At 38.7% G+C, this 24,401-nt stretch overlaps 1 protein-coding gene and 1 long non-coding RNA gene across 10 annotated transcripts in view; one reads left to right on the forward strand and one right to left on the reverse strand.

The window, feature by feature from the left end:
- Positions 1-20,565, reverse strand: part of LOC113746914 (uncharacterized) — a 71,491-nt gene extending 50,926 nt beyond the window's left edge. Inside the window, exons 1-2 of the long non-coding RNA XR_003463215.1 lie at positions 20,415-20,565; positions 17,435-17,646 (exon numbers count right to left, since the gene is read on the reverse strand). This is a non-coding gene — a long non-coding RNA (uncharacterized LOC113746914). The remainder of the gene's footprint in view (positions 1-17,434; positions 17,647-20,414) is intronic.
- The window catches only part of dlgap2b (discs, large (Drosophila) homolog-associated protein 2b), a 95,594-nt gene that overhangs the window by 59,413 nt on the left and 11,780 nt on the right, over positions 1-24,401 (forward strand). For 5 of the 9 annotated variants that reach the window (XM_019272477.2, XM_019272597.2, XM_019272755.2 and 2 more), the window contains 5 exons: positions 480-697; positions 2,793-2,943; positions 4,105-4,324; positions 12,996-13,040; positions 17,477-17,533. In XM_019272477.2, the coding sequence (XP_019128022.1) occupies positions 480-697; positions 2,793-2,943; positions 4,105-4,324; positions 12,996-13,040; positions 17,477-17,533 (691 nt within the window). Of the gene's footprint in view, positions 1-479; positions 698-2,792; positions 2,944-4,104; positions 4,325-7,768; positions 10,719-12,995; positions 13,041-17,476; positions 17,534-24,401 lie in introns of those variants that run through there. The other 4 variants (XM_019272529.2, XM_019272813.2, XM_019272647.2 and 1 more) reach the window with 3 other exon arrangements.

Here is a 24,401-nt window from a genome sequence, read left to right on the forward strand (position 1 = left end):
CCAGCCTGAGCTTCTCTGACTACTTGCCTGATTATTGACTCACTGTAATTACCATTAGGAAAACTCACTGTTACATCCGTACTCCACCATAGTTTAATAAAGTGTTTTTCAAGTGGTTGCTAAAAAATGCTAAAAGGAATAATTAAAATAATAAAATTTGAATTATTTTGTGTATTATAAAATAATATTGGGGCGGTACAGTGGTTAGCGCTGTCGCCTCACCTCAGCAAGAAGGTTCTTGGGTCAAACCTCGGCTGGGGCCTTTCTGTGTGGAGTGCATGTCCACGTCTCTGTGTGGGTTTTCTGGATTCCTCCCACAGTCCAGTGACATAAAGTTAATTGGTGACGCTAAATTGCCTGTAGGTGCGAATGTGAATGGTTGTTTGTCTCCATGTGTCCTGTGATGAATTGGCGACTTGTCCAGTGTGCACCTATCTCTCGCCATATAGTGTCTAATACAGGTGTGTTATCTCTCACAGGTGCCCCAGGACGAGTGGAGTGGATACCCTGGCGAGAAGGATGACGAGATCCCGTGTCGGCGGATGCGGAGCAGTAGCTACGTCAAAGCTATGGGCGAGGTGGATGATGAAAGTGGTGACTCTGACACCAGCCCTAAGATGTCCCCACAGAAGGCCATTCGGCCCGACGCTCTCGTCCTCAAATCAGCCATGCAGAGACCACATTTAGACCCCCAAAGGTAAGGCCTGGCTGCCTGGCTCAGTGCGTCGATGTCAAAGCTATGTGTTGGTTTTAATTATTCCAGTTCAAGCCGTTAAAATGATTAATGGATGCTCAGAGGGAATGCTCTGCATATCACGGTCAGCATTTAGGAAATTTACCTCATGATACTGACACTTTAAAATATAGTAGTAGAGACCATTCACGTGGGTTTGTATTAATTCTAGAGCTTGCCTTTAAGAAGCGTTTTAACAGTCTCATCCGTCTAACACTGACTCACTGCTTTGTTTACATGCTGTCAAGTAAAACTATTGTTTGCTGATGCTGCTTTTTGCTCAGCGTTCCCTGAGAGATTTAAGGAGGTTTAACATTATTTAATGATTTCGAGTGAAGTTGCCTGGCAACAAAATGATGGGACGAGTTTTTGTTATTGCTTCTTACATCATCGTATTAAGTTGTTATTTAGAGCTGAGCTGTACTCACTCGTTGGCTTGTTTTATACGCACATTATTAGTTTAGTATTCAATCGACAACTGTTTCATTCGATCGGGAAAGAAGTGCTCCGCCGAAACAGTGCAGTTTCCAAATGGGTGACCTTTTTTATTTTTTTTCCATCTGCTCGTTCCAATATTTGCAAAACATCTTACACAGGCAATGCGCCTCATCTTATCACACTGTTGTTGACAAGTCCGCAGCAAAACTGTCACATTTATACAACGTCAGGCTCAAGGGAGCAGGCTTAAAAGTGTCAGGGCTTACTGGATGGGTGAATTGTTGACACATGGAAGGGCATATGTTAAAGTTACTGAAACATAATATAGGAGAGATGTTTTTGATGAGTAACACAGCAGCAAAGTGTTCAGTGTATTTCTTATTTCTGGATATGATCACGGAAAGAAACAACTTGTTTATTATTGGGTGCATCTTACGTAAAAGTATTGCAATTAAATACAAAAAGCTGTGCAATAAATCCTATTTACACGTTCAGGTTTTTATTGAAAATGTTTAGTGTTAATTCAGTGTCATGATCATTTGGAGACTGTGGTTCGCCGTGCTGACATTTACTCTACAGTCATTGAGGTGGGCACTATTTATCGATAGCAATAAGTGTAAATATACACGCTATGTGCTGCGAGCGTCTCTGCTTTGGTCAAGTGGAGTGTGAAATTAATTATTTAGAAAGCTTAAATACTGTGGCGCAATATAAAAACAGTTGGTAGACTCCACATGTTGTGTCTCAAATAGTGACTTAACACAAGGTTAAAGAGCCGTCTGACAGTTTCAACTCTGTTTCACCTGTAAACATATCCAACAGTCACCTGGTTGTGCAAAGTGAAGACTTTCACGGGGTGTTACGTAACTCTTTAATCATTTCTTAATCACCTCTCCGCGTTTACAATTATCTGTTGGCTTGTAAACCAGCACCAACTACCTAATATTTCATTGTTAATGTGTGACCCCAGAGGATGATGTCGTTTCACCTTTATATTCCTACTGAGCTTTACTAAGCTCGGCTTGTTGTTCTCCGTGTGGCTTTCAGACATAGCCAAACTGTGTGAACTTAGGGAAGCATCATGCGTCCGTCATCCCTACTGCCACTCGGTTCTCTGTGCTGTTTGTGTTACAATCATCTCAGCGGGGTCTTGATCACTCCGGCTATTGTCCACAAACAAATCAGCACCCTTGCCTCTGGTGGAGAATGCAATAATCTCTATTGCAGCTCCTAGCTCTCATTGTTTCTCTAATAAGAAGCAGAGACAAGCTGTACACAGGCTCCTCTCTCTATAGTTGTGAGAGATGGAAGACTCACTGTTTTCTCACAGGACACTTGGAGCTAGACTAGAAGCTAACGACTCAAGTCATTAAAAATAGCTCAGTGTTGATCCCGGTAGTTCAGAAACTGTTGTGAGCGGATGAGTCATTCGAGTGTCTGGTATTCATTTTGGAGAGAAATAATCATGAATTACACCAAACCCAACACACTGTGTCTGTGCAGTTTCTAGCCAATAGATCTGTTTGGACCATTGTCATCCAATGATGTTCCGTGTGTGGCTTTTGACCTATGCAATCCTATCCATCCCTCCCTCCCTCCGCCCCCCTCTGTCCTTGTTCAGCCAGGGCTACCACTTGCAAACCAGAGACATGCGGCCCCACCCTAGTGTCACGTTGGACCCTGCCTCCTTTCATCCCCCGCCCTTCCGCTCTCGCAACCAGAGCTATATGCGCGCCGTCAGCACCCTCAGTCAGGCTAGCTGCGTCAGCCAGGTGAGTCTCCAACACATGCATGGCACACAGATAGCTTTGTGTAGACATGACACACCCACTGGTGTCCATACTGGAGGTCCACAGCTGATTGTTTAGTAGTGTCAAATAGAGTCAGTGGACATAACTATTGGACTAGGAATTGATGCTGAGTTATCTCCACACACACACACACATATTGTTTTATGAAGTGTAATAAAAATACACATTAAATTGTATTTGAAAAACTAAGATATCAGTCACATTACATCTGATTCGGCTCAAGGATGTCTGGAATAGGCAACTTCTAAAAAAAATCATTCAGGGTTGGTGTGGCATGCCAGCTAATTAGCTCTCTAACGACGCCAAAAGCGGCACTTTGTTCTGACCAACCGAAGCTACAACTAATGTTTAGTGAGTGCAGACTTGTAGGGATTAAAGACAGCATTCATGTCTGATCTAACATCACACGTCGACCTTTTCAGGTTTTCCCTTTTTCATACCCTGCTATGAATCTATACAGTTGGATCAATTGTGCAAGTCTGTTTTGGCCCTCCATGGTGGCACAAGACGTGGTTGCTAAGAAGATTTGTGACACAGCGAGAAAGCCTCCATATGGAGAAGGAGTAACAAGAGGAGGAGAGATTTTGTCCAAAATAAGGGTTGTACAATCAGTTTACTCCTGTGTGTGCTAACACACAGTTTAATTATACAATTATAAAAATCTCTTACGTTAAACACTGAAAAAGAGATTATGTGGAGGGCAGGATAGAAGAGAACTGGATAGATAACTCCTTTTTATAGTTACGTGGTATTGCATGATCTTGACAACGTATGAATTCTTGTGTCAGCTAAAGCTACAAGCTAAAGAATTGAGACTGTGTTTTTCCATGTAGTAACAGTATACAGTACAGTTTGGGGGATATTGGGATATGTGGTGAATGGAATGCTTTATAACACATACTGAATATTTTTCTGATTGTTTTTTGTTGTCATCTGCCTTTTTTTTTCTTCTTTTTTTTTCGTTTGATCTTGACATTTATTCAGTTTAAGGTCGGAATTGACAGTGGCATTTCCTTATGCTAACACTCCTTCATATTTGCTGTGCAAAGGGGAAGAATCAAAGTGAGAAAGAGAAAGGAAGAGGAAAAATTAAGGACTGCTATTCCTGTTTTTGTCTCTCAGGTGAGTGAGACTGAGATCAATGGCCAGTTTGAGTCAGTTTGCGAGTCCGTATTTAGTGAAGTAGAATCCCAGGCCATGGAGGCTTTGGACCTGCCTGGTTCGTTCCGCACTCGAAGCCACAGTTACCTCCGTGCTATTCAGGCTGGTTATTCCCAAGATGACGACTGCTTGCCTTCAATGACATCCTCCACTGTCACTTCAACTCTCAGATCCACAACAGGTAAAACAATCCCCCCCCTTAAAAAGAGAGAGGGCTTAGACTACATATCCTCATACATCCTATACATGCGCACAAACCTGACATACCTACATATGTACAGTGGGGAACCCTTGAGCTTCAGAGATGCCGGGCTGAATGATTCCAGTTATTTTCTCAGGAAGCTATGGTGTGCGTGTGTTTGTTTTTGCCTCTGCATATGCCACGATTGTTCAGATGGACTTGCTTGTGTGTTACTTTGCACGATTCATGCATCATTAGCCAAGCTTCTGGTTGGTCACTTGTGGTGTTGCCACGCTGTAGACTAGGATAAGGGTGGGAGGGTCACATTTAAAAACACACCAAGATGGCAACGCACGCTCAAGGCACACGATATCACAACACAGCACAGCCACATTACATGGCATGCCTAAGAGGAACAGGTCCTACCCTAAGCATGTTAAACTGTGGTGTCATATATGTGTTGTGTGAGTTACTTAGGGAGGGGTGAAGACCAAAACAGGCCAGGGGTAGGGGAGCAGTAGGTTGTTGACATATTTGTGTTGAGAGGATACACTGGAGAAGCCTCCCGCCTGTCCTCCCCCTGCTCTGTTGCACCAACACATAAGCTTTGTAACCGAGCTTGTAATTGACCTCATAAAATAAAAGATAAAAAACTAATTTTGTAACCAATTTAAGGTAAGTCAACAACCTCTAAAGACTAGAGCACGTGCACACACACATGCTGGTTGCACAAAGGAACTGTACACTGATGGTATATATTATATATATTCAAACAGTTTGAGAAGCACAACCTTTGATTATTTGCAGTATTGTTGTATTGTGTTGCATTAAACTCCTACTTTTGAGCAGCGGTAACAAAAGAATGCTATTAAAAGTTTATTACAAGACTATTAATGACTGTCTTTAAGTTTCCAATTGAACAAACTTAATTTTATTTCATAGTTAGCATATGAGCGTGGATCCAAACTCACTCATGTTTGAAACTGATTTTCTGAAAACAGCAAATTTTATTGACCAATTCTTGCATATTTATTTGTACCAAACAAATCAAGTATTTCAAGGTTTTGTGCGACACAGTGCGAGCAATCGACCCCTAAAACTAGCACTTCAGGTTCTTTGTGCAAGCAGAGTCGTCTTTGCAGTAACTCCCTCACTAAGTGCATTTGGTGTTTACCTGCAAGAGTAAAGCTATGAACCCTATTGAAACATTTTTCTTTAATTACGTGCATTTTTTAAATATTATGACCTGGATTTTTTTTTTTTTTTTTTTTTTTAATATTGTTTTTGTACACTTTTCTGTCAATTTAATATTGGAGACATTTGCACTTTGACTCATTTTGTGGGCTTTGTTTTCTTGTGCAATCTGGACTTTTGTTTTTTGGAATCCTTTCATCTTCAATTGGGTTTCCATCTACGATTTCTTCGATGTGACAGAAGTACTGAGGATAAAAGAGTGTTCTCCAATCCCACTGTCTTATTTGCTGAACTCTATTCATTTAGCTCTCTGCTCCAAATCTGTCAGCTTTATATGGACTAAAACAAGCAGTTGACTGTATACAGAAGATGTTGTGAAGTTGTACTTTGAAGATTGGCATCAATTACATGTCAGATAAGGTTAAAGCAACCTAGAAGAAGGGTTCCCTGGATGGTGATTAGTTATATACAGTACTGTCACCTCCGTGTCAAGCCCATACTGTAAACAATAATCTCCTTTGGTGTACTTTTTGCACTGTTCTGAGGGAATAGTGGCCTTAAAATTAAGTAAAGTATCTGAGAAAAACACTGATTCCTGGAATCATGTTTTTATGCTAATATTCAGTACTAGTTTATAATTGAGTTGTAAGCGTCTTATGAACCAAACCCCGTGTGAGGTTAGTGGACCCTTGAGTGGGGAAGGGATCCCATGATGCCCTGTAGGGCAGACGAGCAGCAAACCCCTCTCCATTTGACCATCCATCTCTTGAAGGATAACCAGGGGGAAAGAACAACTGGAGGCATCAGTGATGATTGTTGCAGGTATTTTAATGTTGACACGCATACATATATCTATGTATATGTGTGTTTTTGCACTGCCTTCTCAGTAAAAAATAATAGATACATAGAGTTTATTTATATATAGCTGGTAGAAGTATCTCATTACCTTAAGTAGCAAACACGGTTCTAAACAACTCACAAAACCTCAGACATTTTAATTCCTTTTTAAAAACCTTAATACCTCTAAATATTGATCATGATGAATGCTATGCTGGCTTTTGTGAGTTGTTTACCATGTCTCTATTATAAGTGTGCTTAGACCACATTGTAAGTGTAAATGTATGAGGGATGTACTTCCCAAACCTTTCGGGATGTTTTTCATATCGTAACCATAAAATAGCACTGAATGTTATCGCATTGCCACTGTCTCCAATCATTTGTGAGAGCAGCATCTGTCTGCTGTACATGTATAAACTTTATTTTTTCTTTCCATGAAAATTCTTTAAAAAAAAAAGGCCACGTGTGGCAAAGTTTAACCCTTGGCATTGAGTCTGTCAGCTGTCTTTGACTGTGGGATTGCAGCCTCTCCCTGGTGCAGCCCTAAAGGGGGGAGTGACCCCTCCCCTCACTGGGTTACTTACTCCACATGGTCTAATCAGCCACCTTGGACCTGATATGTTCAATAGGGTTCATATCTGCTTCTTGGCCCAGTGGGTTGTGATTCTTCTACTCCCTTTACATCTTTTCTTTTGCACAAAATGGCACAAATTTCAATTCACTGAGAAACATTTTGAGATCATGTTTTGAGAGAGAGAGAGAAAGAGAGAGAAAAAAAAAGGGTTCTCAGAAAATGGATTCATGATTTGATAATGATTGATGTATTTCATGTTTAATTCCACTCTTTGCTGTGCTGTGCAGTGAAAAGATGGAAAGAAGCCTTGAGATGACTGAGAAGGCAGTGTAAAAAACATTGTGAAAAGCCTACAGTATGTGAGTTTAATGCCAATCATTGTCTTAGCTACGTTAAGGCTTTCAAGGATGGATATGATATACCAACTCTGGCAAGAAGTGGCTCTATTACATGGAGCTGATCCTCCTTTTGTATTTTTCATTTTTAAGAAGCTATGAAAGAAGAAGCTACAAAATGGTATTGATCTAAAACTTTTACCAATAAGCAAACATATGCTCTAAAATACACAGATGGTTTCTTCACATTAGTAATTTTGTGATTTTATAACACTACTCAGTTACCTCTTGGTTTTATACTCTCTGGTGGAACAGCACACCAGTCCACGGTGGGTACTCACCTTTGATTTAACCCAGTTGATGGAGTTAGTTGGCACTCACATACTGTATGTTTTCCATAGATATGTGTTTGTGTTCTAGTTCACAATCCAAATCAAATCACGCTCCAGCTGTTCCTTTCACTTTGAATGTCCTTCTGTTTGCATATTCAAATTTTTCTTCCAGAGGGATATGATGTTGTGGATGGGACTTCTTTACTAAATGACGACATGATAGAGGATGATGACGGTGCTAGCTCCTCAGCCTATGCGGAGCTGGAGAGGCTGGAGAGAGAGACTGCTGCTGCACGCAGCCAGCACAGTACTAGCTCCACCGTAACAGCCATCTCTGTCCCACCGGCATCCCCGCCTTCATACAGAGTCCCCTCTGCCTCACCCATATCCACCTCTGAGCCGCCGGTCCCTCAGGCCATTCAGGCCTTTAAAGAATCTGCTAACATGGTCGCTGCCTTCAACATGCAGTGGAAGGATGAAATCTCGGCGATGCGCTACGAGCTGGCGGAGCTGCGTAGGGATGTCTGTGGAGAATTGAAGACTTTCAACAGCAACTTCTTCAACTTCACTCAGTGCTACAACATGTGGACTTTGTGCCGGGAGCCTTGCAGCGACAGCACCACGCAAACGGACGACAGAGTGTCCGTAGGAATTCAAGCAGGCTCGAGCTGGTCCGTTCGACAGAATACAGAGGACAAATCAGTGATGTGCCAACCAGAGCCAGCACCCTTCAGCATTATTGATTTGATGGACCCACCCCGAATTGAGATTATAGAGGGAACCCCTGAGAGCACGCCAGAGGGGTCAGGCAGCCCTGCCAGCCCACTTCCAATAGAGGACTTCCCATGGGAGATCAACAAAAAGCCGAAGGCCTATAAGCCGCCAGACACAAGTGGCCACACCGGTGGTCACAGAAGCGCCAGTCTAGAACTGTGGAGCAGGAAGTACACCAGTGGACCCATGTCATATCTGTCTATGTCATTCTAATCATTCCCATTCTACACATACTGTAAAACGAGATGAGGCAGCCAGGGTAAAAAAAAAAACCCTGACATTTACCAAGAAAGGCAGGGCAGTGCTATTGTTAGATGTCCCTTTACTCTATGCAGACACAGAGTCTGTCATCTCTTGAACAGGTTACAATGTTGTTCAAGCAATCTTTAAGTGTCTTGCTTTGCCATGAAATAAAGAGGATGAATTTTGTTTTACACCTTGAACGAGGTGAAAAGGATGTGAGAGAGCGAACGTGGCTGATGTTCAGATCCTCAAGTGCCAACAAGTGCAGCATCTGTTCCCTCCGCTGTCTTAAACACCCAACCTTTAGAGGAAAAGTCAATTCAAGTGAACATAATCAGAAATCTGAGGGTTACTTAATGATAAAACTCAATCAGCCAGGTGAGGCGAGGCATAAGTTGGTCTGTCACTGCAAATGAATTTGAATAGCTCATGTTCATTCCAGTTTCTCTTCATGTAGAAACATTCTCTTAAGCACCTGAGTACACTGAAAAAATACTGTGAATAACTTTATAAACCCTAGTTTTTTAACGAACGCATCAAAGATAAATACATTATTTATGAATATATTGATATATGATTTACTTTTTAGTTATTCTAAATCAAAGCATTCCTTTGCCATGGCCTTCATCCATTTGTAGCCAGCTCCAGTTGAAATGGGCATTTTGAAAATTTGACGGCAAACTGGTGAACCACACAGCATAAAGTACAGTAACTGTAACGATTAAAGAAACAGTGGATAGTGCTGACAACAACTCATAACGGCCCCTATAAAATTTGCAAAAGCCTAATCCTCTGGAATACTGTATGGATGACACTATCGAGGCTTCGTGGACTAAAATTGTTTACGCTCAATCATTTGTGACTGACTTCGACGTCAGCACGGGATGTGGAGAGAAAAAACGTAAGGGGGGATTTCACAGTGATCATAAAGTATGAATGTATTGGCTTCAGTTCATTCCTGCACAAACTACATCCATGTTCAAACCCTGTATATGTATATAAATGTACCATTTTGTATATAGAGAAACTTATATTCAATACTTGTACTGTTTGCAGTTATAGACATACGGATTTCTGATAGCGCTAAGAGGGGTTGTAGTAGTAAATGTGGTTCTAAACCAAAACACAGCACTTTTTTCCAGTCTTCGGGGGTTTGTCTCCATTTGTTTCATCACGTTCATCACCCAGCTGTTTGTGCACCTCATAAGGAAGTTGGTAGTTCATACCAGTGTTTCGCCTATTGTTTTTCGTGCAGTGGTGACTGGAGGTTCTTAAATGTTCGGTTAAGTGTCTTATCTTTCCATTCTTTCTTTTTATTTTTTATTTTATTTTAGATGGTTTAACAAATACTGAATTTGATTCATTGTTTTGGTAAATTATATTTAGTCTAAATTTTACTACGTTCACCTTTTTTAAAATGCCACATTTCTCTAGTAATGGTGGATTCGTTTCATGCTGGGGTGGTTCATCACTGCTGAAAGATAACAGAGAAACATTGGTCCCTATAAGTAGACAATCAGAGCCGCTGAGGGCCTCTACCTCTCCGACATGTTCCCAGAGGTGCAGTATAGTACCGCTGAATGTACTAACACCGCCTCACTAGTGATGGCTTAGCTGGGCTCCTGTCAAACCTTAATGGGTGGGAGCCCTCAATCATCTGCTATATTTGGCCAACTGCTCATTTTGTCTGTTACTCATAAAAGAATAGTTGCTCATTTGCCACTGGCATTCCCCTCAACCACTCATCTGCTCCATTGTACCAACATGGCGTACCAAAGTTAATACTGAGGCCCATGGAACTGAGGCCAACAACAAACATCTCCGAGCTTGACTTATCTTTGGACGATAACTGCAGCACAGGACCGTGGGAAGCCTGTATGTATCAGACCCCTGACTGAAATGTGAACCTTGCAAAAGGACTTTTAATAAAGGAGAGGCGTCGTCTCTCACTTTATAAAGAAAGTGGATCTTCTTCTCCCCCTTTGCACGACCAAAAGACAATACTTGCAGAAAAAGTGGCATTTTGAAAAGATGATATTTATACAAAGGTTGTACTAGAGGTAAGATCAAAAATTAAAGATGAAGCCACAAAACAAAAAAAACAAAAAAAAACACAGACATTTCCTTTTCGAGTTATTGCGTAGCTTCACCCGACACACACACACACACCTGTTACAGTAACTCTGAGCTTAAATGCCTCGCTACACGATTCCTTTGCCTTGATAATCTAATATATGTGTTTACAGAGGAACACTATATTGAGGCATGTTTTGCTGGTAATTTCTGGCAGTAACTCCACCAACTCGGAACTTGACGTTTTGAGGTTTTGGTCAGGAATAATAATCGGTAAGGAATAAGTTCAAATGTATTGTTGCCATTCTCCACTATTTGCAATACAGAATAATAATTTTTAAAAAAGCTTATATACTATTTATTGTTGTTATAAACCCAAAAGAGTTGAGTTTTTCATGACAGACCAGCCAAAGGCTGGGTTAGCAGAAGTCATAGATAATTTTCGTGAAAGGCATATGACTGTGACAACATTTAGCCTATAACAATTTAATATACAGAATCTATCTAATATTATTATTATTCACTATATATATATATATATATATATAAATAAATAAAACAAACTTTAGGCTTGTATTCATATTTTTTGCTTTTTGAAAGATTAAGAGAGGATTGCAATGGCATTCCTTACTTACATCTTTTCCCATTGTTTGGGGAATGCAAACTAATTTTAAAGGTGCTGAAGACTGGCCAATCATGATGTCTCCAATCTATCATTCATTCTATGCAAGTCCTTTGTTCTCTGTTGTATTTATATGTCATCTAAATATTTGCAGTTATTAGATATTAGGTGTTTACGTTAAGCCATCATGCAAGTCATCAAAGCCCGGGAATGGACTGATGTATCGAGAAAATATCGGTGGCTCTTATTTCTTTTCATTTGGTTGTTTTTGCATGAGCCACAGCAAAGGTTGTTTCATTCACATCTCGCCCATTTGAACTGATATGTATACGAGTTTGTTGGTGAGATTCTTAAGATTCCTGCTTAGTAGTAGCATCTGTGTGCTTTGTGACATCATATACGAAAAGAAATGAACGATCATAAGTGCATCACACGTTGATAATTTATTTACTGGCTACAGCAAAATTAGAAAACAAAAGCCTGTGATAATATAATTGGAAGTGCTGTACAAATGCTTAACATTCTTCCAAATTTATATCCAATTGAAATGCAACTAAACTAGTCGATTAACTGATGCCAGGGAACTCACCCATGCTACAGTATAAATAGGTTTAATGCTGTGTTTCATTATCATTTCATCATTTAGCCCAAAGAAATGACCCTTCCCTTAAAACAAGTTGAAATGTAGCAAAAATACAGAGATTGATCTAAATATTTTAAAAAGTATATACATGAAAAATGTACATTTATCAGAGAATGAAGAGAGGAAATAGACAAAGGGTATTTACAATTATTTTTAACCATGCAACCATATTTTGTGTAACAAAAAATATTTAATTATTTGTAAGAAATCCTGATCTTGTTTACCTAATATGTTACAGTATGTAGTCAATTACCCCATGAGTTCTTTTGTTTACATTTTTATTATCATCCAGAGATCTGATGCAACAACTGTGCCAACTCTGTGACGTCCGGCTATTAGGACAAAAAAGGTTTTTGGATGGAATCTGATCTCACCTGAACCTGTAACACTGCTTGAATATAAATCCTTTTCTACCCCTGTGTTCTCTTACTGCATTTATTCGAGGTTTCTTGGGGGGGGGGGGGGGGGGGAAAAAAAAAAAACATGCTACTCTGTTTTGCATCGATCATGTTGCAATTTTCAGGGATCTCAGACTGCATTGTTTAGTGAATCAGATTTTTTGAAAAGTTAGTTTAGCCTGCATTTGTTAGCTTATGCTTATTTTGTTAAATGAATGAAACCAGTATGTGATACTTCTATTTTATTTATTTATTTATTTATTTATTTATTTATTTATATTTTTTGCTTACTGTGGTGTTTCTTGTGAATTTTCATTTACAACTTTTATTGGCCTTATGTATTTTTCATAAATTGATATAAAACAATGGATTAAAATGTTTATGATGTTTATGTTTATGGTAATTCAAAATGGGGGTCATAGCTTTACAATGGCTTCAAAAGATGATACTGACTTTTTTGCATTGGTAGTATTTTTGTGTCTATAGTGTGTACACACTTTAACACACCGCAAATACAAAGCATGGGCCAGGCACAGTGTCTTTTACTTTGACCCTCTCTATATGCATTGGTTTTCTACTAAGCTATCATCTTTTTGTTTTTTGTTTGTTTTCTTTTCCTTTTTCTTTCCCCTCCCCCCCATTTTAGGCCTCCGTAGCTTAGCTGGGGGGCGTAGAGAGTACGGTAGGTCTGGTAGGGCACCGCTTTATTATATCTTTTTATATATATATATGTTGTTAATAAGAGTTTTTCATACATTTTGTCTGACTCATTAACATTTTCCACTAAAATAAGATATATCATAAGTTAAAAATGCTGTCATACTCACTAAGTATGTATAATACATTTAAATGTTTTCATCTGTTTCCACGTTGAATCCAGTGGAATATACAAGATTATGTACTAGTACTGGATAATTATGAAGTACAACAAACCAAAACTGACAAAGCTGTTGACTACTGTCCCACATGTTGGCCTTGTGTTAACACACTGGCTAATTTACTGCATTTGAACAGAGTGAGATGCAAGAATAGCTGATTTAAAATCTCTTCTGCACAATTGGATCATACCTTAACTAAGATGTGCATGAAGTCTTTACACACAATCCATAAAATGATGTTTTTTTGGTTTGTTTTTGTTATTTTTTTATGTTTTTAATATTACAGTTCTGTTCAAAATCATTGGTATTAGTAGTGATTCACCCTCTTGCTTTAAACCATTGTATACATTTTCTTTAAGCGAACAGAGGGGAATAAAATCAGCACACAGCAGTGTGTCTTTATTTTAAATATCCTGGCATGCAGCAAGGCAGGTTATGACCAACATAACAGCTTTGTTCTACAAACCACCACAAATCAATGCTGCTCTCAGATTATATCATCAGTCAGGTTGTTCATGTATAAAAGAACCTTTCACATTTGTAGTCTGCTGATTTCGACACTGGTGGCATTTTGAATTCAGCTTTTTCTTTAACATTGGTTTTTTAGGGAAGGACAGATGCTACCTGTACTCAAACCTAATCTTAAAAGGTGGTGGGTATTCTGGCATACTGGAAAGCATGTATGTATCTTTTTATGCAGTCCACATACAATCCTACATACAGTGCTATACTTGTAGTATACATATTGGGGAGGTACAGTATTATACTGTGTATGGCAGTTGTTACTGGTTTGTGTCTTATACAACTCCTCTTAAAACAAACAGTTCATTATTAAATTACATACATAGTGAAGGCTAAAGGTCAGCTACCATTTCAGACCTACTTCAATGGGCCGCCAGCAGCACAGCCCATCAGTGGTGACATCCAAAGGTCCGTCAGTTGTTCTGTCAGTCCAACATTTTGGTTTAAAGCAACAAATTAAATAAATATATCAAACATCTGTTGAGAGACAGCGCCCCTGAAAATGAATTTTTGGTGAACCCATGACCTTTCCTCTAGTGCCACCATCAGGCTAAAGTTTTCCATATGTACGCAGGTTTGCTTGAAATTTTCTGACCACAGGCATATTCATGTTATTGACACACACACACAGAATACTTTAACCTAAAAGGCAGCTCTGCAGATTCAATTATTAAAAGAGGTCAAACTGAAAAGAAAAGTTTTTTTTTTGTTGTTTTTGTTTTCTCCAACACTACAATGGACTTTAAAGCTTATAGGGGGTGCTGAGGGCTTTTGCTTTATGTTACTTCAACATTTCTTTAAATGTGTGAAGGCTTGAGAAGGTTACATTTCTGTAGATTTATTTGGAACTCCAACCACTACGTCACGAGTGGGGCAATGGCAATGAAAATAGAGTTTGAAATGATACTCTCAGACCATTGATTTGTATTGGTTTGTTGTGATATACCATACATAAAAGGTTAATCCACCTTGCATCCATGGGGGCATCACCACTGTATGTATATATGTATGTGGCTATGAACAACATGCTTGTTTTATTGTACAGCTCTCGGGGAGAAAAAAAAAAAAAGGGCTACACAAACCTACTTTAACTTTAAACCAGCTAAATCTGCTGGAGTTATTGACCCATACACACCCTTAAAATCCTGCTAGTCGTCCAATGTCAAATCATCCTATCCATTCAGTCATCCATCCTTCGATCCGCCCACTCATCCATCTTTGCAAACCACTAATGCCATACTCAAGCTCAATCCTAAAGCCTGAGGAAATATCTTCACAATGGTTGTCAGGTAAACACTGACAGGAAAAAAAGGAATAAATTCCCTTTAGTCAACGCTCTTTTGTGCAAACCAGTCATTTATTTAGCCTGTGACAATACGTGTTTGTTTTTTTTGCAGACACTAAAGAGATGTCATTTAGGTAAGCAGGGAAATAGATTTATAGGAGCGAGAGGAACTTTTCAAAAGAAAAATGCAATTTGGACCATTTCAGTACACGAATAAGATTTATTTTGCACTCCATCGCTGAACAGATATTTTTACTGATGCAGTGTAATATCAACAATCCAGTTACAATCTAGTGTATGCAATATTTTTTAAGTTATTTACATTAAGGATGCTGTAAAACAAGCTGGAAGTTGGAGTAGGATACAAACTATATATGTAGAAGCATTGCTTTCAAACTTGTGGGTTCATATACACTATTCACTCACTGCTCATTGCTTTGACAGCTAGTACAGCAACTAGAGAGACACACTGAATACAGTGTTTGTGATTTTTAGGTTTTAGACTGCAATAATTTTGCAATATAACTGCTCAGATAAAATAAATGCATACTTTTTCTGTAGCTTTTTTACACGTAAACAAATCACAGACCTGAGAGACTTCATACTCACTTTGTTACATCTTCAGCCCCCATGCTCATATACGCAGCTCGTCAGTCATTGCACGTCATTAAGCCACAATCTACCCTGACCCCGAGTAAGAACAGCATCTCACCAGCCTCTTTGAGTCCACAACTATGGCAAGAAACGGCCTCTGGCACAAATGGAGGGAGCCGGACGGAGAGGAGACGCTTTTCTGAAATTTAAGTGTTGACCACAAAGGAGCATAAAAGGTTTGAGGGGGCCTTGTTGAAAAAAAAAAAAGCACGAGAGTGAAAGGTATTCTCTGCACCACAACTATTATGAAATGATATTAGGTCACACTTTACATAAAGTCCATGTAAGTACCATTTTAATAGTACCTACATAATCAGTCTGGAACCTGCATTTTGTAAAGTGTGAACATGATTATAATGAAATGTTTTATCTGGATTATAATTGTATTTTAAGTGTAGCCATGCACAGTGTGGCTTAAGCTTAAATACAAAGTGTATTTAAGATTTTAAAGGTAGTAAACTGGTGTTAAGAGTGAGTGGGATGGTCATACCCATTCAGAATGCGAAGCCCCACATGCTGCAGTACAGCATGCAACTTTCAAAATACTATACTGCTGCATCACCAGAGGCAGCCCAGAAATAAAAACAACAAAGAGAAAAATAGACTGTCTCGCTTTTCAGTTTAGAAACATTGTTCTTTGTCTGGGTCTCTCAGCACATTTTGTCTGATTTTCTTTGTTTCCCTATTGTCTAAACCTCATTTCTGTTAGCTCGACAAAATGCCACTTGACAGAGACTTTTCAATCCAAGCTCAAGCTCATTTGTGGAGTGGCTAATCTAGTAGTTGATTAGAAGGACTGTCTTCGTCTCTTCTTCTAAGTCTTTGTCTGTGCATGACATTTTTTGTTGGCCTTATACTCCAAAATTTACAAAGTTCTGTGTTTCTCTAAAGAGAAACACTGTACTGCTATTAAAGATCAATATTTGAATATTTCATTAAATATCAGTAAAGAAAAATCTCAATTAAAAAACAGTTAAAGTGTAATAATTAATGTTTAAATTTTTTATTTTGTGTTCATATTGTATGTTTTAATAACTCCTGCTGTTGTCTTGTATGTATATATAGGATTCATAGGGTGTAGCTGTCTGTTTTCAGATTTAGATGATGCATGTTATCTCATGCTTTATGTTTTAGTGCATTACTTACAAACTGAGCCTGATAAGTATAGATTGATCTTTAGATCTTAGACCTCATATTAGGGCAATGCATATGGGCAAAATTCCTTAGCAAACAACAACCAACAATATAGTGTATTTTCTATTTTGGTCCACTTTAGGTCATATTTTGCCTCTTGCTTTTTTAAAATTGTGATTTTGCTTTTGGTTATTTAATTCAATAAGATGTGTTTGGACACCATTTGTAGCTCCAAATAAAACCTTGTTATCTGACAATTAAACAAGGTTGAAGGACCTCCAGAAGAAGAGTTGCTTATGAGCATTGCCCATCTGCAATTTGAGACAGAAACACAGCAAATTCTGGATAATGAGTGTTACCCAGCAATCAGCAATTCCCATGTTTTTTTCTTTACATGATGGGCTGTGCTCTTTCCAACCGCATTTGGTGAAAAACATTAATGTCACCCATTTGTAACACTGTAAATTGAGCACATCTGTGTTTCTCTCTCTCTATGCCCATTATTGAGCAACTTAATAACCGGATAAACAAATGTACATTTCTTAATGAACTTGGAGTTAGTTGTGGTAGGTATGATTCACTCCAGGTGTGCATTAAAGTGTGTGTTCATACCTGCACCTGTCCTTTCTAACTGGTCTCGCTTGCTCCTTGCAGGGATTCAGTTTCGTCTCCCTACTTCTTGCAGTGTGGACCGTGCTCAACCACCTCCAGGTATCAGTCTGTCTCCATTCCTTTTCCTTTCCTCCATGCGAGCTCTTATCTTTGCAAACTACATCTCAGCTGCAGTCACACATCCATGGGTGTAGCCGTGAAAAGGGGGACGGCTATTTTTGAAAACAAAAAGGAACGAAAGATAGATAAATAAATAAAAGTGCTTCTGTTTCTGGTAAAGAGTTAGACAGTATAATGACACGTTATCGGGTTACAACTTTAAGAAGATAATGTTAATGCAAAAAAACTTTACAACACGTGGTCCCGATCAGGCGAGCAATCTGATTGGTCAACCAGACATTTAAAATGTGCTGAAATCAGCACTAAAAATATTACTGCACCATCTCCACATTGTTACATTTAATCTAATATAACATGTAAATAAATCTGAATATTATAATGAAAGTCAACTTTAATAAAGTAATACATCTGAATTTATAATTTCATCTTTCTTTTATTAATATTCTGTATTTTATGGCTCGTTAATACAGGTGTGTACCTCGATTGTGTGCAGATATCTTTGTCGCTACAAGACTGAACTACCAAGGCCGTTTAGTGTTTATATGTGGAGTATTTATTCAGTTCGGGGACACGATCCGCAACCTTTAGAAACCTTTAACATCAGTCGGCTGTGACTAGACATCGTCTCTGTTTCTGGTTGTTACTAAGGCTTGGGCAACTTGCTGGAGTAGTAAACTGGCTTCCATTATATACAAGAGTCTACTGACACGACTGATTTACCAGGTATTAGTACACCCCATGTATCTCCATGGAAACGGAGATAAGTAGCACAGTTTTATTTTGAGAGAAAACGTGTTTTATGTATATGTTTTACTTAAGTTGGTACTTGTTGTATAATCACAATATTACACTTGAGGGTGAGTTTTATTGAAGTGCCAAAAATTATGGTAAAGCACGTCTTCTCATGTAGTATTGCTTAATTATAAACTCATTTTTGGGTGAAGGCTTAAAAAGTGGCCAGAGGAACCTCTCAACTTAACTTTGAGGTTCACATCAACATTTCTATGCCACCGTGACAGTAAAAAGAATAGACTAGTGGGTCAATCCATCCAAAGTGGTTTCTGAAGAGCCGTTATGAAGCTCAATATTTGTGGCGCTGGTAATCTAAGAAACAGCGTGGATCATCAGTGGGCAGGATGACACCTGGGTGCTCAAACAAGCCATCTGTCCACCCACCTGTCAATCAAAGCAGCCACGCTTTTAATCCTGCATAACTTTAAGCCTTAATATACCGTAATTTTCGGACTAGTGAGCGCACCTGAAAATAAGCTGCACCAGCTAAATTTTAAAAGAAAACAAATTTTGTACATATATAGGCCGCACAATATAAGGTTTTAATGCTGTAACATGAGGTATTTACACAGAAAGACAGTACAGGGAAGATTTTTTGTTTTTGTTTTAATTTAAGACATGCTTTTTTTTTCAAACTATGCCTGAAAATCGGCAGTACGGCACCAACACGCCATCAACACGGGATGCCAAGATTACGTGCAGTACCTCCGTTTCCTTCTTTGACGGCCAGATCGATTGCCTTTAACTTAAAAGCTTCATCATATGCATTTCTTCGTGTGTTTTCCATGATCAGGGTGTGTGCATGATGTGCAAAATGACAGTTCAAAATCAAAACTAGTGTCTTCTTCAGTGCATAATCTTTGCCCACATGTCTGTCTCACTTTTGCATTTACTGCTCGAGAGTTGGCCAGTAAAAATCTATAAATTAACCACACCGTTGTATAGGGCGCAGGGTTCAAAGCGTGTGAAAAAAGTAGCAGCTTATAGTCCGAAAATTACGGTAATTTGAACAGGTGAGCTCTATAATAATTCATCCTCAGTACAGTTGTCATGAACGGGGAAATTAGCTATAGAGACGAAAACGATTTTTTTGTACCAGGCTGTAAACAAGTTTATTTCTGCTGTGAAGTTGGACATTTGAACATGAGGACTTATGGAGACTGACTCACTTCTGGAGCCAGCCTCAAGTGGACGTTTGAGGAACTGCACCTTCGCATTGGCTTCACATCACAGCCACGGAGGTTTATGCTTGTTCACATACAGCCTGGAATATTTCAAACAGTGATATTTCCACCTGCATTGCAAAATAGAGCTAAAATAACTGTATGCCTCCGTACATGGGTAGCCGTGTTAGCGCCGTTACTTATTTGCATATATTTAAGTTTTGAAATAACGTATGACAGTTTATCCAAACATTAGCGTGAAAACTGTAAAGCAACTTTAACAGCAACAACGTCTTTGTCCAACTGTAAGCTCAGTTTGTTCCAGAGTCACAAAACATCAGTTTGTCACTGCTACCTGCTACCTACTAACAAACAAACAAATAAAGAATTCAGTCATACTAGTTCACATTGTACAATAGTAACATGAAAGCATGAAAACAGAAAAGTAAAAGTAAAACTTATATCTGCATGAACATTCATTATAGATAGACATTTTTTATTAGTAACTAACTTAATAGACTTAAAATAAATAAAAAAATAGCTTAAATGATGGTGATGAATCTTGAAATTTACATTTATGGATGTGAAATTTCCCTAATAAAAAATAGAGGTTGACAAATAATACAGTTTATTTTCTTTGTATTCAAAATAATAATGTTAATAATAATAATGTTTTTCCCCTCATGCTGAGTTCTTTCCAAAATGCACTACTATTAAAAAATGAATACATTTCGCTCTAGGTGTTATTTTCTTAACACTGTAGAAACATTCTTAGTTAGCTACCTGTTGGTTGTTTACATCAGACGTCATGACCTCGCTTACAGACGTCGCCTGTGTATTTAGCCGCTAATTTTGTGACATGTCAACAGTTACATCCATCAAAGTGAGTTTGTTGTTGTACTCACCTCTCTGAATTCATCCCGTGAGTCTTTTTTTCCACGTTACATCCTCCTCCCATCTGCTCCAGGTAAACGGTGAAATGTAGAAATCACCTGTTGTGACTAATCAGTACTGCGCATGTGCAACAGAGGGGACGCCCAATCTGTACCACCTGCCTGCTACTGCGCATGTGCAACTGTCAGCAGAGACACAGTGGTGGTCAAAAGTTTACATACACCTGTAGAGAACATAATGTCATGGCTGTCTTGAGTTTCCAGTTATTTCTACAGCTCTGATTTTTCTCTGATAGAGTGATTGGAACAGAAACATTCATAAACATTCATGAAGTTTGATTCTTTTATGACTTTATTATGGGTCAGCTGAAAATGTGAGCACCACTCCTCTTGACTTCTTGGATTTTTATTGATTGAGATTTTTTTTAAAACAAGCTTTAACATCTTCTGATATGATGTGGTTCATCACACTTATTGTAAAATCTTATAACAGACATACTCTTCTATATGTAGCGGCAAGAACAGTTTTCACATAAGATAGTCAGATAATAATCAGATAATTAAATTAAGTTTTAGTTTGTTTGTTTTTCTGGAGCTGATAATTGAAGTAGCTAATGAGTGAGCCATCTGAGTTGCACGTGTGCAGTACGGATCAGGCAATAACTAGTGAGCATATACCAAGTATGTCTTATCTTGTCTTTATACTCTCAGTGATCACTCAATATTGTGGATTTGTGTCACTTAGCTGCTGGTGATGCATTAACTAAGAGATTAATTAAGGAACATGTAAAGCTTTTTAACCTGTGCCAAGGTATAATAATGTACGCACTTGTACACACCTGAATAAACATTTTATTTTCCTCATTGATTACCCTGCATATTAATTTCAATTGATCAAATCGTGACCAAATTGTTAAAAAAAATAGTCCATGATAAGATGCGATAGATGGCCCAATGTGATAACTTCAAATATCTTTTTTTGTCCGACTGACAGTCCAAAACTCAAATATATTTTATTTCCGATGATATAACACAGAGGAAATCTTTTGATTTTGATGTATTCGACATTTATTCTTGGTACTTAACTTAAATGTCAATTCATTTCCTGTCAGCCAACAATAGACTAATTGTTTGAGCAGCACTCTTTGTATTTGTCGTGCACTCTGTTGATTCACTGAGAGCGTTGATGGCAACAGAAAGAAACCGGTTTGTACAGTCGGTGAGGACGGAGGAGATTACATGAGGATAAATGCTACTTAGGTTGGTTAATTTGTGTTTTGGTGCAGAAGCTTGCCCCTAAATCTGAGTCATCCAAAGGCCTGTTTTGAAGGCATAAACTATCCGGGTCCTCACTGTTTATTTTTAATACGACAAATATATTTAAGCAGAGAAGCAGCACAATTTTATAGCATGACATTCAGGTCCATTTAGTCTTGGCTGTGCCTCCAGTGTGTTGATCTGTTTACTGAACTGCCCAGTGCAGCAGCGCTAAGCCAAACAAGCAAATTCAAACACGGCCCGGCACAACTGACTACACAAAGGACAGGATGCTTCCCTGGACTACATTAGTATTAGTATTTCAAAAGAAAGCTTGCTGCACAGCAGCTCTAGAAATGTACTCTGTTTCTTAACTTACCTTTTCTTCACATTGTTTAGCATTGGAAAAAAAATGCAGGTCTTATATGTAGGTGGAAAGAGTGGGCCAGGTCTTATTACTTTATGTCAGTATTGATTTCTGAGGTTGTACTGTCAGGTTTTCTTTCTATTTTACCGTTTAAATCCCTGTGTGATTTCCTTTTAATGTCAGTATGAAACATTAAGTCTAGACAAAAGGCCTTGAACATGATCCTGATGTTATTTATCACCATGTTTTAAGTCTTGAGATTGGTCCTTCCTTGCTGTTAATGACTTCACCTTCAGGACAGTCATTGTTATGGAAATATTGCAACATAATTTTAGCTTGTCTTGACCCAGGCATGTAAACCCAATAATATTGAAAAACTGAACATTTGGTTAGTGGTTAGAACTGCCACCTCAAAGCAAGAAGGTTCTTGGTTCGAGCCTCAGCTGAGGCCTTTCTGTGCGGAGTTTGCATGTTCTCACTGGGTACTCTTTTACCCACAATAATTGTGTAGAGAAAATCAGATGTTGAGACAGTCCTACTTTGGGAAAACTTTCTTTTATTTGACGCAAACACAGGATTTGTACTACCCCAAAGAACTTGAATCAGTTATTACTTCATCAGGGGTTGAGATTTATCGCTCTGTATTTAGATTCTTATTGAAAACTCGAGACACTCATGCCGACACTTACACTGCTAACACCTCTGCTTTGATTTTTGTCACATAGTACACAGTGACCGGCCACTTTAGTACATTTACTGTAAGCTCTCTAACTTGTCAGGTCACACCACTGTTATTAATATATTTTTGTCTGGGGCAGTTTGCACTTGGACTAAAGTAAAGGTAGCAATGCCAGTGTAAAAATGTCCTGCATTAGTACAAAAGTAACTGAAAACTATCTGGCAAAGTTTTATATTATTATATATAATTGAATCTGTATCATATAACAAGTACTAGTATTGTAGCATTATTACTGCTCTCTTGCTGTGTAAACAGCAGTGTAGCTATAGTAGTTATGGTGCATGCAAAACATCAAACATCCATCCATCCATTATCTGCATTTCATACTGAAATATTGTGAAGTAGAAATACATAGAAATGTAAATACTTGAGTAATACCTAAAAATTGTACTTAAATGTACGGAGCTACATTCAACCACCACTCAAATCAACTTCAGTGAATGTACAATCCTGTTCAGTGAAGTCCCCCGCAACTTCCAGCAGCTTTAATTTGAGCTCCAGATAGAAACAAAATAAATATTGTAATATTAAATAAAAAGATGACAGAGATAAATATGAAGGACCTCTGAAACAACAGTACTGATGGAATTCCTTCTCTTAATCCACTAATAAAATGTGCCCAAACTATATATAGTTTATAAGAGGACATCTGGTGTCCAGTCAATGCTATTACAAGCGTGACACTGTGTGTCCTGAAGTCTATTATGCGGTGATATGACAGCCCAGGAGGAGTCAGAAAATTAAATGTCTTCCATAGACAACATTAACTTAAACGAATAACTGTGTAATTATGCCCAGCGCGTAAATGTGGGCGTATAAGGCAACAAACGTGTTTCCAAATGTCAATCCATTTAGGCCGGCGTAAAATATATGAATGAACTGCAGCGCTGACTCAACTGACAGTCTGATCGGGGGCTAATAGTCTTTATCATTGCCCTGCTGAGGGAGTACAGTCACATTCATTACTCCTGCAGAGGAGGTTATGTGACTGCTGAACTGTCTGTCTGTTAGTGTGCATTTCCTTTTCCACGATCCAATCAAACGTATGAAGCTTGACTCATCGTTACTCATTGGTGGTAAACACTCAGTATTTGCTGTGCCATCGTTACTCATTGGTGGTAAACACTCAGTATTTGCTGTGCCCATTCATGCTGTCAGGTCAGGAGTTTTCAACTGTAGAGCAAAGAGAAGCTCAGACTTTACTTTGACATTATCACTGACAAAATGTCACCACAACAGACAGTGGAAGATGAAAGATAAATTATATCTCTCTAAGGTATACAAGAAACTTTCATTTGGACTGCTGGGGGAGCAACTTAGTCATACTTTATGGAAAATATAGGGATGAATATACACTACGATATCCATCCATCCATCCATCCATCCATCCATCCATCCATCCATCCAATCCATCCATCCATCCATCCATCCATCCATCCATCCATCCATTAGGATTGCAGGGGGCTGGAGCTTATCCCAGCTGACTTAGCCCAAGAGGCGGGATACACCCTGGACAAGTCGCCAGCTCATCACAGGACACATAGAGACAAACAACCATTCACACTCATATTCACACCTACGGCCAATTTAGAGCCACCAATTAACCTGTTAAGCGAATGTCTTTGGAGTGTGGGAA

This window comes from Larimichthys crocea, chromosome XI (assembly GCF_000972845.2).
Source record: "Larimichthys crocea isolate SSNF chromosome XI, L_crocea_2.0, whole genome shotgun sequence".
NCBI classification, from domain to species: Eukaryota; Metazoa; Chordata; class Actinopteri; family Sciaenidae; genus Larimichthys; species Larimichthys crocea.